The 16,373-nt window shown below is 39.2% G+C and overlaps 1 protein-coding gene across 10 annotated transcripts in view; it reads left to right on the top strand.

Moving 5' to 3' along the window:
* RUFY2 (RUN and FYVE domain containing 2) overlaps positions 1–16,373 on the top strand; it is a 50,209-nt gene that overhangs the window by 29,845 nt on the left and 3,991 nt on the right. For 8 of the 10 annotated variants that reach the window (XM_082408641.1, XM_082408640.1, XM_082408639.1 and 5 more), the window contains 3 exons: positions 3,041–3,170; positions 3,479–3,573; positions 12,027–12,075. In XM_082408641.1, the coding sequence (XP_082264767.1) occupies positions 3,041–3,170; positions 3,479–3,573; positions 12,027–12,075 (274 nt within the window). Of the gene's footprint in view, positions 1–3,040; positions 3,171–3,478; positions 3,574–4,391; positions 4,479–12,026; positions 12,076–16,373 lie in introns of all 10 variants that reach the window. The other 2 variants (XR_014249321.1, XR_014249320.1) reach the window with 2 other exon arrangements.

Here is a 16,373-nt window from a genome sequence, read left to right as displayed (position 1 = left end):
TAAGTCCCTGTACCCTGCGAAATGGAAAAATGTGAAAAGCAAGACTGGGACACTTTGCCAGTCAATAGAACACAATCTTGAAACTTCAGTACTCCGTGTTACTGAATCACTTTTCTAGAGTTTGACAAAAGGGTAGGTAAGGCAAGTCTGATATTAATTCTACAATGTTGCCTTTATTTGATCCCTGCCCAAAGGATGACCCAAATAATGCTCCAGGGACCTGGTCCTTCCCTGTAGGGCTAACCTACTCAGTAGGTCTTGGGTACAGATGTGGAGAGAAGATGTTTGTCCCTGCTGAAACTGTGAAAGTAATTTCATTTCTCATCGGGTGCCATTTTAGTAGAGCATAAACATGTTAACAATTTGGAGATCAAGGGGATCCCTGATGTCTCAGAAAAATTGGAACTGTTTCTGTAGAAATAGGCAATTGGGACTTTGTTCAAGAAAAACAAATTCCATTTTTTCACCTAAAATGGAAATAACTTTTTTTGGTTTCTGATTATGAAAACATTACATCCTGTTGACCAAACGTAAGAAAATATGGGGAAAAGTGCAGAAAATAAAAATGGGATATACCTTTTTTTTTTTTTGACTGCGCTCGTGGCATGAGGGAACCTTGGTTCCCCAACCAGGGATCAAACCCAAGCCCCCTGCAGTGGAAGCACGGTGTCCTAACCACTGGACCGCCAGGGAATTCCCTGGATATACCTTTTTCTAACATTTTGATGAACACTCTTTTTGGGTATGCATAGATATTTTTTGCTTTTTATCAGTAGAAAGAGGATCATGCTACATGCTCTTTAGTATCTTGTTTATTGTATTTACTACATTATGGACATTGTATCATATCAGTTACTGTAGGTCTACAGTATCGTATCTCAGTTAACCTAAAGGAATCATTTAGCCTGAAAAATTGTGCTTTATTGTTTGAGTTTGCATATCTTTGATTACTAGTAATAGCCTTTTGTATTTCTTTATTTTGTGAATTGCCAGTTCATAGCCTCTAGTTTTTCCTCTGTGGTGTTCAGTTTCTTAATATTTATTTATATAAGAGCTCTTTATGTGTTTACTGTGGGTTTTTCACATACAGTGAAAATGTTTTCTAAGTTTATAGTTTTTTTGTGTGTGTTTTTAAAAAATTAATTAATTTATTTTTGGCTGCGTTGGGTCTTAGTTGCTGCTCACGGGCTTTCTCTAGTTGTGGCTAGTGGGGGCTACTCCTCTTTGCGGTGTGCGGGCTTCTCATTGCGGTGGCTTCTCTTGTTGTGGAGCACGGGCTCTAGGCGCGCAGGCTTCAGTAGTTGTGGCTCGCGGGCTCTAGAGCGCAGGCTCAATAGTTGTGGCGCACGGGCTTAGTTGCTCCGCAGCATGTGGGATCTTCCCGGACCAAGGCTTGAACCCGTGTCCCTTGTATTGGCAGGCGGATTCTTAACCACTGCGCCACCAGGGAAGCCCTATAGTTTATTTTTTTTTTATTTTTTATTTTTTTTTTTAATTTTATTTATTTATTTATTTATTTATTTATGGCTGTGTTGGGTCTTCGTTTCTGTGTGAGGGCTTTCTCCAGTTGCGGCAAGTGGGGGCCACTCTTCATCACGGTGCGCAGGCCTCTCACCACCGCGGCCCCTCCCATTGCGGAGCACAGGCTCCAGACGCGCAGGCTCAGTAGTTGTGGCTCACGGGCCTAGTCCGCTCCGCGGCATGCGGGATCTTCCCAGACCAGGGCTCGAACCCGTGTCCCCTGCGTTGGCAGGCAGACTCTCAACCACTGCGCCACCAGGGAAGCCCCTATAGTTTATTTTTAAACTTTGTTCATAGTGGTTTTTTTCATTTAGGCGTTTTACATTTTTATATAGTTCTGTTTTCCCTTTTTTTTCCCCTTCATGGTTTCTGCCCTTGGTGGTCAACATGTGTTTTGACAATATATTTAAAATAACTTAAAAACAAAATTTTTCCTTTGCTTTTTCACTCAGTTTTTTCTGATTCTGGATGATGCAGCCACTCAACAATGCACTCACTCTGTACTTTGCTTACTTCAGTGTTAGTAGCATATACCTGTCCCTCTGTATCCCTTTTAAATTTGTGGTGAAATGGTATTTATCAACAATTTGTAAATTCCATTTTGAGGTATCTTGTCTCTTCAACCTTAATTATAAAATCTAAAATTGCTTCACTGAAAATAATTTGGCTGTAGATGGAAATGCTAACTTTATGAGGAAACAAAAGTAATCATTAACAAAAAATTAATATAATGTAATACGGTGATATTCTCAATATTATAACATAACATTATAATTTAAAATATATAGTATTAGGAACTATTGCATTATTAGTATATACCTCACCTGTTACAACTACTTATGAGCAATAATTATTGGAATTATTTTGGGGGAGTTTCCTAAAATGTAAGAAGTTGACTACTTTTGTTTTTCCAGCTAGCACCTGTTGTTTGAATGATGAAATAGAGCTTCCAGATGTGAGCTGGCATTTTCAGGCAGTGTGGATTTTCCTCTAGTGTCTCCCTGGTCTTAGCTCTGTACTGTAATGGGTCAGCTTCCAACAGTAATCTGCAAAGTAGCACTTGGCACCAGGGCTGATTTTTCTGTTTCTGATGTTGAATTGATTTCGTGGTTGCTGTAATCCTTATATCAGAACAATACTTTTCATTAGTTTGTGGTAAAAATTTTCTCATGGCCCAGAACATGGTTCCATTTCTAAGATATAACCGGTCTTACTAGTATGGTGTGCCCTTCCAGGCATTTTCCATGCTTATACAGCATTTATGTATACAGAGTTAATAAATGACAAATTGTCATTTAGCAAGAGGTTTTTGTGATTGACAAATTAACTGAGACTTTGAGATCTGAAAACCCTGTGCTACTGAACTTGTTTTCTAAAAACTATTTGTGAAAGAAACTACCTGAAGAATTGCATTACAAAGGTGAAAGTAATCAACCAAAGAGATGCTGTTAATGAAGAATGCATACAACCGTCATGTGAGAAATAACACTGAACTTCTCTGTATTATTTGTCATTCAAGGGTGCAACTGGAAACCGATCTGAAGATTGAGAAGGAATGGAGGCAAACTTTGCAAGAAGATCTTCAAAAGGAGAAGGACACCTTATCTCATCTTAGAAATGAGACCCAACAAATCATTAGTCTTAAAAAAGTAAATAATGGTGGTAAAACTTTAAAAATTCTATCTTGATGACAGTTAAGTTATTTAAAAAGAGAATCAAATAATAATTTACATTTATACCAAGGAAACAGAGTATACTGGTCATCTTTAAAAATATCAGTAAGGAGATTAAATGAATGGAAAATAGCTGATAGTTGATAGAGCAGCTTTTTGTTTTTTTTTAGAGCAGCTATTTTTTATGAAAAGCTGAAGGATACATTCCTATCCTTTAATTGCATGTATGCAGTGTGGAGTTTGTTTCTTTTAAATTGCATTTTCTGTCTTTTATTGTTTTGAAGGAGTTCCTTCACCTCCAGGATGAAAATCACCAGTTGAAAAAAATATATCACGAACAGGAGCAAGCTCTTCAAGAACTTGGCAACAAACTTAGCGAGTAATTTCTCTTTTTTCCTCCAACTAAGTAGTCATTGACTCTTATTAAGTTATGAGTGTGCCAAACCAAGTAGACAGAAAAGTTTAAATATAAAATAGAAAGATATGAACTATTAAAAACAAAGCCAAACAAAAACTTTAAAGATTAACAAATAAGGGTGTGGATTGGAGAGATTTTTTTTAAAGTTATGTTCATTATAGTAAGTGTTAGCTCTAAACATTTTCCAGTAGATGAAATCTAAGACTCTTGTTTAATTTCTTCCAATCAGAGAATTCAGAAGTTCATTTAATATATTTTTCTCAGAACAAAAGTCAAATTTTCGAAATATCTGGAGAGATCTTTTTCAGACTGTTCTGAGAAGGAGCCAGCATTGTGAAAAGTGAATGGTGTTTGATGCCGTCTGGAGTTGAGGCTTGACTTCATACAGTGTGGTTAGTTCTGTCACAATGAAGTGTTACTGGGTTTCTATGAAGACAAGAAGGAGAAACGGCGTTCTGTCTTTCTCACATTTTCCTCCTTGTTCCACATGGTCTGTGTTTTGGATTAGCTTCATCTTTGTGCCCTGATTGAACATATTGTCAACTATCTAGGGTAAACGCTGGAGGGTTTAATTTAGTATTGAATGTACCACTGTCACATTAAAAAAAAAATAGTGTCATTTTTTTTAATACAGAAAAGTAAAAGAAAGCCACAATGACCCATAAGCCTATCACCTATATAAATCCCTTTGATGTTTTATATGGTTAGAAAATTCAAAGAGCACCAAAAGGGGACTTCCCTGGCGGTCCAGTGGTTAAGACTCTGTGCTTCCAATGCAGGGGACGCGGGTACGATCCCTGGTCAGGGAACTAAGATCCCGCATGCCATGAGCGGCGCGGCCAAAAAAAGACAAAGAGCACCAAAAGGTATAAAATAAACATTTGCCTCCCTCCTCCCAAGTATCAATCCCCAAAGTTAGCTAACCTCAGAACAAATCTATATATAAGGATATCATTATATATATGGATATGATTAGCTGTATATATATGTCATATATATCTTTTGTAATCATTAAACTGAATAGAAATCATACTGGAATGGAGACTTAATTGCTAAAGTTGGGATTCCATTAGGAAGTCTTGAGAACAATTACCAAGGGCATAGTAAAGAGTAGTTCCCTAGGACTTCCCTGGTAGTCCAGTGGTTAAGACTCTGTGCTTCCAATGCAGGGGACATGGGTATGATCCCTGGTCAGGGGACTAAGATCCCGCGTGCTGTGAGGCGCAGCCAAAAAAAAAAAAAAGAGTAGTTCCCTAAAACCACAAAAAGGAAATACCAGCTCTCAAAAAGATAAAAGATGTTTTTGTTTCTACAAAGCACAATTTGCATTGTGATATCAATAAGCAAGATTTTTATTCTAATCTGGCATCCATTCATTGATCATTTTGAGCCAGACCAGGTGCTCATTTTCCATTTATTCATCCGACAAATACTATGTGCCAGGCACTATTCTAAGTGCTAGGGACTCAACAGTGAACAATCCCCACGACAAAAAATATATGTACATTTATTTAAGATCATAAAGGTTTAATATTAAAACAGGTTAGAATAGTAAAACAAGGAATGTGTATTACTTTTCACCCATCTCCCACTCAATACTAGAGACTTTATAGTTGTGTTAAAGGCATGATCATTTAGATGTCCAGATAGCTGAATTCAGAATTTCGTTGTTTTCCTTTTTCCTTTATTCTGGTTCATTGATTCTCAAATTATAGTTTGCATGAAAATTACTGCTCAATGTTATTTTGAGCAGTAATTTTCAAGGGTTTTTTTGACTACTAAATTTTTCCCTTGTATACTGACTGCATACCTAATCCCTGTGTAACTGCACTGTATGCATATTCTTTTGAAGTTTGCTGGTTTGTGTGTGTGTCTGTGTGTGTGTGTGTGTGTGTGTGTGTGTGTGTGTGTGTGTGTGTGGTAGGTTCTTTTTGTTTGTTTTTTTTTTACTTAAGAATATGAGTTAAAAAAAAAGAATGAGTTAGAGGTTTTTTCATATCATTACATAAAGATATTCCATAGGATGAATGTGCTTTAATTGACATTGTTTATAATTTTTTTCTTTTATAACATGCTTCTGTGTCCTTGTACGTGTGTGTTGATATATCTTGATATACCTTCTTTTTTAAAATATTTATTTATTTATTTTATTTTTGTCTGTGTTGGGTCTTAGTTGCGGCAGGCGGGATCTTCGTTGCGGCATGCGGGATACTCTGCTGTGGTGCATGGGCTCCTCATTGCAGCATGCGGGCTTCTCTCTAGTTGTGGCACATGGTCTCAGTAGTTGCAGTGCACAGGCTCTCTAGTTGTGGCGTGCAGGCTTCAGAGCGTGTGGGCTCTGTAGTTGCAGCATGTGGGCTCTCTAGTTGTGGCCCACGTGCTCAGTAGTTGCGTCGTGAGGGCTTAGTTGCCCCACAGCATGTGGGATCTTAGTTCCCCGACCAGGGATTGAACCCATGTCCCCTGCATTGGAAGGCGGATTCCTAACCACTGGACCACCAGGGAAGTCCCTTGATATACTTTAATGTGTATATCTGAAGAGTAAGTTCCTAGAGGTGATCGCTGGCCAAAAGAATTTAGATTTTTTGATTATAGCGATGGATGGTAACTAGACTTTTGGTGGTGATCACTCTGGAGTGTGTACAGGTTTTGAAATATAATGCTATATACCTGAGACTTACATAATAAAAACATAAAAATAAATTTAAAAAGGGGCTTCCCTGATGGCGTAGTGGTTAAGAATCCGCCTGCCAATGCAGTAGACACAGGTTCAAGCCCTGGTCCTGGAAGATCCTACATGCCATGGAGCAACTAAGCCTGTATGCCACAACTACTGAGCCTGCGCTCTAGAGCCCATGAGCCACAGCTACTGAAGCCCGCGCGCCTAGAGCCTGTGCTCCACAACAAGAGAAGCCACCGCAATGAGAAGCCCGCGCACCGCAACTGGAGAAAGCCGCGCACAGCAACAAAGACCCAATGCAGCCATAAATAAATAAATAAATAAATTTATTTTTTAAAAATAAATTAATTAATTAAAAAAGATTTTGTTAGTGCCAGATTACCTACCGTCTCTGATGTTAGACCCCCTCCAGTAGTAGGAGAGAGTGCCTGTTTTTGCCAGTCTGACAGGTGAAAATCTTAAGTGTTTTGATTTGTATTTCTTTAACTATGAACAGGGTTAAGCATCTAAATTTGTGTTCCATTTGTATTTGTATTTTATTTTCTGTAAAGTGCCTGTTCGTATCCTTTGCACATTTTTTGTTTTTGGTTGATTGTTCATCTTTTTCTTATGGGGTCTTTGTAAATTATTTAGGTGTACATCTTTTTTTCCCAGTTTGTCTGTTGTCTTTTAGCTTCATTTATATATATATATATATTTTTAAATTAATTAATTTATTTTTTGGCTGCGTTGGGTCTTCGTTGCTGCGTGCGGGCTTTCTCTAGTTGCAGCGAGTGGGGGCTACTCATCGTTGTGGTGCGCGGGCTTCTCATTGTGGTGGCTTCTCTTGTTGCGGAGCATGGGCTCTAGGTGCGTGGGCTTCAGTAGTTGTGGTTTGCAGGCTCTAGACTGCAGGCTCAGTAGTTGTTGCACATGGGCTTAGTTGCTCCACGGCATGTGGGATCTTCCTGGACCAGGGCTCAAACCCATGTCCCCTGAATTGGCAGGCAGATTCTTAACCACTGTGCCATCAGGGAAGCCCTAGTTTCATTTTTGATACGTATGTTTTTTCCTTGCTGATGTTTGAATTTTTATGTTTCAGATTTATTAGCTTTCCTTTACTGTTTCTGAAACCATAGTCTCTAAGACATGGATAGGGCCACTTTTGAGTCAGAACGTATTTTATCCTTCCTCAACTCTGGTTCTCTTCTGTTGTGATAAGAATTTAATCAGGGCTGGAGAAGAGACTATTGGCCCCTAAGAGTATTTGTACCTGCTTATCTGCTGAAACACTTTTGGCCTTCCTCTTTATCCTCCTACTCCTATGACTGTTATCAGGTTGAAATTAAGCAAAAACAAATTCTTCCCTAATACACAGAATGATGTTCTCTTTAATTTTTTTGCCACACGGCCGCATGTGGGATCTTAGTTCCCTGACCAGGGATCGAACCCGCACCCCCCTGAAGTGGAAGCGCAGAGTCTTAACCACTGGACCACTCCCAGGGAATTCCCTGATGATCTCTTTAAAAATTTGTTGTGTGCACATTTCATTGTCTTTTTTCTTTATGTCAAGAGAAAAGATATTTCTGAGGTGCTAAATAAACCTTTGGAGGTAAATTAGCAGCATGACTAATTTAGCCATTGCTGTGAGTCACCTTCAGACAAGAATAAAAAAGAAAAATTTGTTGATGATGAGGGACAGAGTTTGGACCAATACTTCAACCTTTGCTCCTAATTTACCAGAATTGGCTTTATGTAGACCATTTGGGTGTTATTTAAAATGGGGTTGGAATTTCCTGGTGGTCCAGTGGTTAGGACTCCACATTTCCACTGCTGTGGGCACGGGTTCCATCCCTGGTCAGGGAAATAAGATCCTGCGTGCCACACGGTGCAGTCAAAAAAAAAATTTTTTTTTAATAAAATGGGGTTGGGAGGGGGAAGGTCATACAGAATAATATGAAACATTTAATTTTGTTAAAAGGGAAAACTAATATTTCAGAAAATAGTTTTTAAGCTTACCATTCAAGATCTGTATTTTCAAGCAATGACTAGGAACTTCCATGGTGGTGCAGTGGTTAAGACTCGGCACTCCCAATGCAGGGGGCTCAGGTTCGATCCCTGGTTGGGGAACTAGATCCCACCTGCATGCCACAACTGAGATTTCGCATGCCACAACTAAGGAGCCTGCTGGCCACAACTAAGGAGCACATGTGCTGCAACCAAGGCCTGGCACAACGAAATAAATAAAATTAATAAATAAAACAAATATTTTTAAAAAATCTGTGACTAAATTTAAAAATTAGTATTCATTAATATCACTCACAGGATAAAGTATCCCTCCTACGGTTTATCAGCTGTGTGACTTAGGGCTGTTTATTTAACCACTTTAGGCCCATTTCTCCATTTGTAAATTGGAGAGTTATAAAATCCATGTAGGGTTCTTTTTCTGATTAACAGAATAAGTATGGGAAGGCACCTAGCACAGTGCCTTTCCTCATCGCAAGCAGAATATCAGTTTTTGTGTCTGTAAGATGAGCAGGATGGATCTGAAAGTTACTTTCCCGTGCTTACTTTCTGAACCAGCAATTTTAAATGTAAATGATTAATTTTAATTAGAAAAATACTTTTAATAATATTTACTCTTAATTGGTTTCTTATTGAAGGATTCTTACAAAGAGAAATTTTGGTAGATTTTAAAAGGCTTTATTTTTTTATTTTATTTTTTTATAAGAGCACTTTTTTTTTTTTGGTTCCGTTGGGTCTTCGTTGCTCTGCACGGGCTTTCTCTAGTTGCATCAAGCGGGGTCTGCTCTTCATTGCTGTGCGTGGGCTTCTCATTGCAGTGGCTTCTGTTGTTGTGGAGCACGGGCTCTAGGCGCACGGGCTTCAGTAGTTGCGGCGCGCAGGCTCTAGAGCACAGGCTCAGTAGTTGTGGCTCACAGGCTTAGTTGCTCCGTGGCATGTGGGATCTTCCCGGACCAGGTCTTTAACCCATGTCCCAAGAATTGGCAGGCAGATTCTTAACCACTGCGCCACCAGGGAAGTCCCTTAAAAGGCTTTAAATGTTAATTATTATTCTGAATAAGTTATAATTGTAGTAGATAGACTATCTAATTTGAGGATTAAAGAAATGAAATAAACTTGAACTATTCATATTTGAAGAAAACATGTAACATATGAAATATTAGGATGAAATATTCAAGTAAGAAAATCTAGACTAATCTGTGTCATAATGACTGACAGTTTAGAATACCTGAAGGAGGAAAACCAGCTTTTCCCTTATCCTCATTGAGGCTTAAATTCCAAGGAGAAAAACTTTTAGTTTAAAAAGGAAATTACCAGGACTCTTCCAAATGTAGTATTCTGTAAATGCTATTCTTTCCATATAAAGAGACTTACAGATTTTTTTTCCCTCAAAGGAGGGGTTTCAGGATTATCAGAGGCTTGTATAATTTATGGATGTTTTCCTATAGTGTCATAATTGTATCACATTTATTACATTCTCATGTTTTATTTTGACCCTTCTCTATGCTGTTTTCATGCTGTGGTCAAATACTTTCACAAACTTAAATACATATTTCTGAATAGAATTTAATTAAAATGAATAATATAGACATCTGTTCCTTGTCTAGGACAAGGAAAAGGTGTTCTTGTACATTGTGTTTATTGGAACTGTAACTGATACTCTTTTTCTTTAGGTACTTTGGCAATTTGCATCAGAAGGGGGCAAGCTTTTTAGAGTCCATATTTGTGAATAGAGGCATTTTAACCAGAAATATATCAACACCAGTAAATTTTCATATAGAAAGTATTTCTGTAGTGAATGCCATTAAGTAAGCTCCTTTATTCCTTACTCAGTTTTTCTATATAGCAGTTACTGTTTTGGCCAAAATTCCCACCAGCATCAATTTTCCTTGGATACATTTTGTAGATGTGAATTCAGCCAAGAAAATTTGATTACTCTGTTAATATTTTTATACTGTGTAATTTTACATTGATTATTCCCACTGTAAGAGTCATTACGCGCCAGATAAAAGACTAACACTTTGTTTCTATGTCTTGGAACAAAGAGCATTTGTAGGGCAAAGCAAGTTTCCTAATGTTCTGCTTCAGTAGCAGAGACTTTAGTATGTTATGTACCTTTTGATCCAGTAATTTCATTTCTAAGTTGTTATCCTAAGAAAAGTAATACAAATGTTTTGGTCATTTCAACTTTAATGAACAATTTTGTGGTAAAGAAATTTGAAACAGGTTGAAAGTTCAGCACTGGATAATTATATAAACTACATACTTCATATTCTTTTTCATGGTATACCATGTAACCATTTAATATAATGATGTGGCAGATAGTTAATAACAAGTCAGTAGCTCTAATCCTTTCAGGATATATTGTTAAGTCATGTAGGAAACTGTAAATAATTTTTCCATTTGAAATACACATACTCATTGATATTTAGAGATTATCATCTCTGGGTAGTGGGATCACAGATAATTAAATATTGTTACTTATAGTCTGTATGTTAACATGTATTTTCAAGAGGTGAAAAACTATCACAATTATATCTTCCTTAATATTTCCACTGTCACTCTCACTTACCACTCTTTTGCATCTGCTAGAGAAATAGTGTTCATAATGGTTAACCTGTCGGCTTTGGGGTCTCAGAGGACCAGGGTTTGAATTCTGGCTTCCCCAGTTACCACCTGAACTTCAGCAGGCCTCACTTTTTTCATCTTTATAAGTGTTTTTGAAGACTAAATGACATTATGCATGCAAAGTTTATAGCATAGTGTCTGGTACATCATAAGCCTACAATAAATGATAGCTGTCATTAGTAGTCATAACCACATGAAAACACCAATATTCTTTCTTTTTTTTTTAATTTATAAATTTATTTATTTATTTATTTATTTATTTTAAAGGGGAAGAGGAGGAAATGAGCTTTTTTTTTTTTGATTGATTGATTGATTGATTGATTGCTATGTTGGGTCTTCGTTTCTGTGCGAGGGCTTTCTCTAGTTGCGGCAAGCGGGGGCCACTCTTCATCGCGGTGCGCGGGCCTCTCACTATCGTGGCTTCTCTTGTTGCGGAGCACAGGCTCCAGATGCGCAGGCTCAGTCGTTGTGGCTCACGGGCCTAGTTGCTCCGTGGCATGTGGGATCTTCCCAGACCAGGGCTCGAACCCGTGTCCCCTGCATTAGCAGGCAGATTCTCAACCACTGCGCCACCAGGGAAGCCCCTATAAATTTATTTATTTTTGGCTGCATTGGGTCTTCGTTGCTGTGTGCAGGCTTTCTCTAGTTGTGGCGAGCGGGGGCTACCCTTTGTTGCGGTGCCCGGGCTTCTCATTGCGGTGGCTTCTCTTGTTGCGGAGCACAGGCTCTAGGTGCGCAGGCTCAGTAGTTGTGGCTCACAGGCTTAGTTGCTCCGTGGCATGTGGGATCTTCCCGGACCAGGGCTCGAACCCGTGTCCCCTGCATTGTCAGGCGGATTCTTAACCACCACGCCACCAGGGAAGCCCAATGTTCTTTCTTTAAAAAAGCAAATTTTAAATCTCAAAACTATTTTTGCTTTAGGACATTTTGGAAATATAGGAAAATATTAAATATAATCCTACTAGCCAAAGAAGATCATTAGAATAATATAGTATATACCATTTTATATCCTATGAAAATTCAATACCTTTCTAATGAATTACTAGATGTTCTATATTTTAAAATGTGTACTGAAATTTGGACCTATTTATAATCTTTTTAGATCAAAACTTAAAATAGAAGATATAAAAGAAGCCAACAAAGCATTGCAGGTGAGTGTATTTTCCTCAAGTAGGAAGGTATGGATATATGTGAAAGTCTCCAATAAAGGTAAGGCCCTGTGTACTATTATTGAATCCTGGGATATATAGAGGCAGAAGAAGTGAATGGGGAGCTTGTATGATGGGGGTCCATCTCTTCCCTATACCTCTAGAACACATTATTAAAATTCCTCATGTTGGAAATGACCTTGGAAATAATTTTGTCCACTTTCCTACAAAGTGTGGCATGATAGAGTGAAATTGCCTTTGAATTTGATAATCCTTAAATTCCTGTGCTAGTCTATTACTTAAAAGTTTTTGACCTTCATCAAGTCACATATCCCCATGGAGTCTCAGTTTTGTCTTCTGAAATTGGCTTATGATTTTGCATAGGGTTGCTTTGAATATTGAGTAGGTTAATGTATGTGAAAGTGATTTGGTACAGTTTATTAGTATATGGTTCTGAATGTATCTGGATGCAAGAATCTCTTTACAACACAGGAGAAAATACAGTCCCTGTGTGAGTACTTCAGTGACAGATGGCTTCCTACTACACAAGCTACGCATTTGGTTTATCAAAATGTTACATGAAAGTAATTTAAAAAGTCAAATTGTACTAGGAAGACTTCAAAAAAAAAAATGGAAGCAGTCTCTTGTTTTCACCCTCTTGTCCCTTATCCACCCCAGCTCCTGCCACCAGAAGGGGGTTACTTTTAATTCCTTTAGTTGTTTCTTGTATTTATTCCCCTATTTCTTAAGTACTATTCAGACCTATCTATTGCCTCATCAGCATGGTGGATGAGGAGTTTTGTTCACTCTCACCCTGGTCTGTCTTCTCTTCACTGCCCTCCCAGTATAATTAAGTAAAAGTTTTTGTGACATTTATTTACTGTGTATTCTTTATTATGACTATTTAAATATTGTTCCTTGCTGGGCCAGGTAGTATATTGCAATTATATTTTCTTTCTTGAACTACTTTTTATTTCCTCTGGAGTTAATATTTACTCTCCCCCTACCTGCCCCTTTAAGTTTTGTTGTATTTGAGCATCAGACTTTTCTTATACTTTCAAACAATTCTGTAAAGTGCTTCTTGATAAAAGGTTTTCACATGGTAAAATGAATCGGGTAACTGGTTAGTTTTCTTTTTCTGTCGGAGTCATCCCTCCTGGAGTCTCTGCTTTACTGCTCCTGTCTTGTCTGATCACCCTTTTTCTTTTTTTTTTTTTAAATAAATTTATTTATTTTATTTATTTATTTTTGGCTGCGTTGGGTCTTTGTTGCTGCGCGTGGGCTTTCTCTAGTTGCCGCTAGTGGGGGCTACTCTTTGTTGCGGTGCGCGGGCTTCTCATTGCGGTGGCTTCTCTTGTTGTGGAGCAGGGGCTCTAGGCATGCAGGCTCCAGTAGTTGTGGCGCATGGGCTTAGTTGTTCCGCGGCATGTGGGATCTTCCCAGACCAGGGATTGAATTCGTGTCCCCTGAATTGGCAGACAGATTCTTAACCACTGCGCCACCAAGGAAGTCCCTGGTCTGGTCACTCTTGTCCTGGCATTTCCCTTTGCTGCCATTCGTTCTTTCAGCTGTTTTTGGGTTGTTTTTGGCCACGTCACACGGCTTGTGGGATTTTAGTTCCCCGACTAGGGATTGAACCCTGGCCCTCTGCAGTGAGAGCACGGAGTCCTGACCACTGGACTGCCAGGGAATCCCCACTAGGCAATGCTTCCTTTAGTAGCCTCCTAGAAAATGGTGAATGAAGATAAAGATTTTATGAATCTGTATGCCTTTATTCTGCTTTCACACTTTTTTTAGGAGATACGTAGGGATGTCTGCCCAACTGTCATTTTTTAAACTCTGTAAAATTTTTTCTCTGTTAAATATATATTATATATGCAAAAGAGGACACATATAGTATAACTTAAAAACACTGGCATACTCTGTTTTAGCTTATAATAGAACATGTGTGCTCCCTGATTGCATTCCCCTCCCTATAGTAACAGTCCTCTATTTTTCGTTAATCATTATGTTGTTTTTCTTATAGTTTTATCATTCATGTCTAGCTTTAACAAAATATTATCCAGATTTCCGTTGGTTTTTTTAAAAATTAATTAATTAATTTATTTATTTATGGCTGCGTTGGGTCTTCGTTGCTGCACACAGGCTCCCTCCGGTCGCGGCGAGCGAGGGCCACTCCCCATTGCAGTGCGTGGGCCTCTCCCTGCAGCGGCCTCTCTTGTTGCGGAGCACGGGCTCCAGGCACACGAGCTTCAGTAGTTGCAGCACGTGGGCTCAGTAGTTGTGGCTCGCGGGCTCCAGAGCACAGGCTCAGCAGCTGTGGCAGACGGGCCCAGCTGCTCTGCAGCATGTGGGACCTTCCCCGACCCGGGCTCGAACCCGTGTCCTCTGCATTGGCAGGTGGACTCCCAACCACTGCGCCACCAGGGAAGTCCCTTCCCTGTTTTTATATGTATGAAAATGGATTTATATGTGACTTTTTTTTTTTTTTTTTTTTTTTTGGTCCTTGCTATTGTCCAGTTGATGGGTCTGGAACAGCTGTCCTACAGTTTCTCACATTTCAGATTTTATCTGATTGCTTGTTCATAGTAGTCTTAAATTTGTTACTCTATCCCCTTTTAAGCCTGTAAACTGGAAATTAAATCGAAAGGCTTGGTTGGATTCAGGTTCAGCCTTCTGTGAGACTTTTTTATTTCTGCTACCATATTTTAAATATTCAGCAGGCTCTTTTTTTTTTAATTAATTTATTAATTTTTGGCTCTGTTGGGTCTTTGTTGCTGTGTGCGGGCTTTCTCTAGTTGCGGCAAGCGGGGGCTACTCTTAGTTGTGGTGCGCAGTCTTATTGCGGTGGCTTGTCTTGTTGCAGAGCACGGGCTCTAGGCGCACACGGGCTTCGGTAGTTATGGCATGCGGGCTTAGTTGTGGCTCACGGGCTCTAGAGCGCAGGCTCAGTAGTTGTGGCGCACAGGCTTAGTTGCTCCGTGGCATGTGGGATCTTCCCGGACCAGGGATCGAACCTGTGTCCCCTGCATTGGTAGGTGGATTCTTAACCACTGTGCCACCAGGGAAGTCCCTCAGCAGGCTTTTATTCACTCATTTTTCCTTTTTAAAATAGCATCCTGTTATTTTATCTCTGGGGATATTCATTATAGTTTCTTTAAAGTTTTCTTTTGCTACTGCCTTTCTGTTTCTTCTGAATTCCATTCTTGGGTTTGTTCTTTGGTTGGAGTACCTCATGCCCCAATCATTCCTCAAATGTTGGATAATCTCCCAATTTCAATAAAAAGCACAAAAAAAATCTTGGAAGCCCTGTGTGTGTTGGTTAGGTGGATGGGGGTGGGTTGTAATAGACTGGTAGGCCTCAAGCATAGAGAAATCTGTTAACTACTGAACTGATGGTATCCTTTCTCAATGTTAGTACCTACAAGACTCCTCTCTGGGGCAGTTGACGTTCTCTAGAGAAGGATCCTCTAATATCCTGTTCGGAGGATTTAAGCTGGGTGGTTGACATTCTGGAACTGGGCAGAGAAAAATAGCCATTTGTTTGCCGAGCAATAGCTTGCCCCCTTCTAGTTTTGGCTCTGCTTGTAAACAGCTTTGTTTCGTTGATGAAGCTACTTCAGCTCTCTGGGTCTCAAGTTTTCTTATCTGTAAAATGAAAGCTTGAAGGTGCTGATCTCTGAGGTCCCGTCCAGCTAATACACTAGGCTTAACCTACAGTGTACAGCTTTTCTCTTTGGGAGAGGGGCAGGGTAAGTTCAGTCAAATTAAAATTAAAATAAGTCTGGAAATAAAGTTGGAAGCTCAACCCTGATGTCAGAAGGTTACTTCTGAACCAAATGATACTGCTTGGAAATCTGCTTCACATCAGGCTCTCCATCCCTTACAAATATAGCTGGGCAGGAAGCAAAGTTGCTTCCACTAGGTGGCTTTGGGACATTTGGCAAATCACTTTCCTTTTTATGGTGATCTTCAAGTTGGACTGAATTATCTTTACGGCCCCATCTTGCTTTAAAAAAAAATTCCACGATTCAAGTCATATGACTCTGCTGTTGTGTCTGATATGAGCTGTTCAGGTTTTCCCTTTTCTTTTCTTTCTTTCTTTTTTTTTTTTTAAACCTTCACTTCTTACAATCCTGTGTTCTAAGGAGCCTTAGACTGCCTGAAGTGCAGTAACCCAACACCATTTGTCTTACCTCTGCTATATCAGATAACAGCTGCTGGTTATTAAGACTGTGAAATAAAAACAGCTGATATTAACCTTGTGACCTTGATCTGTGAATACTTAGTCCTCGTCTCAC

This window comes from Balaenoptera borealis, assembly GCF_965194805.1.
Source record: "Balaenoptera borealis genome assembly, chromosome: 10".
NCBI lineage: Eukaryota > Metazoa > Chordata > Mammalia > Artiodactyla > Balaenopteridae > Balaenoptera > Balaenoptera borealis.
Note: the sequence above shows the minus strand (reverse complement) of the source record. Positions and strands in the feature narration are given on the sequence as shown.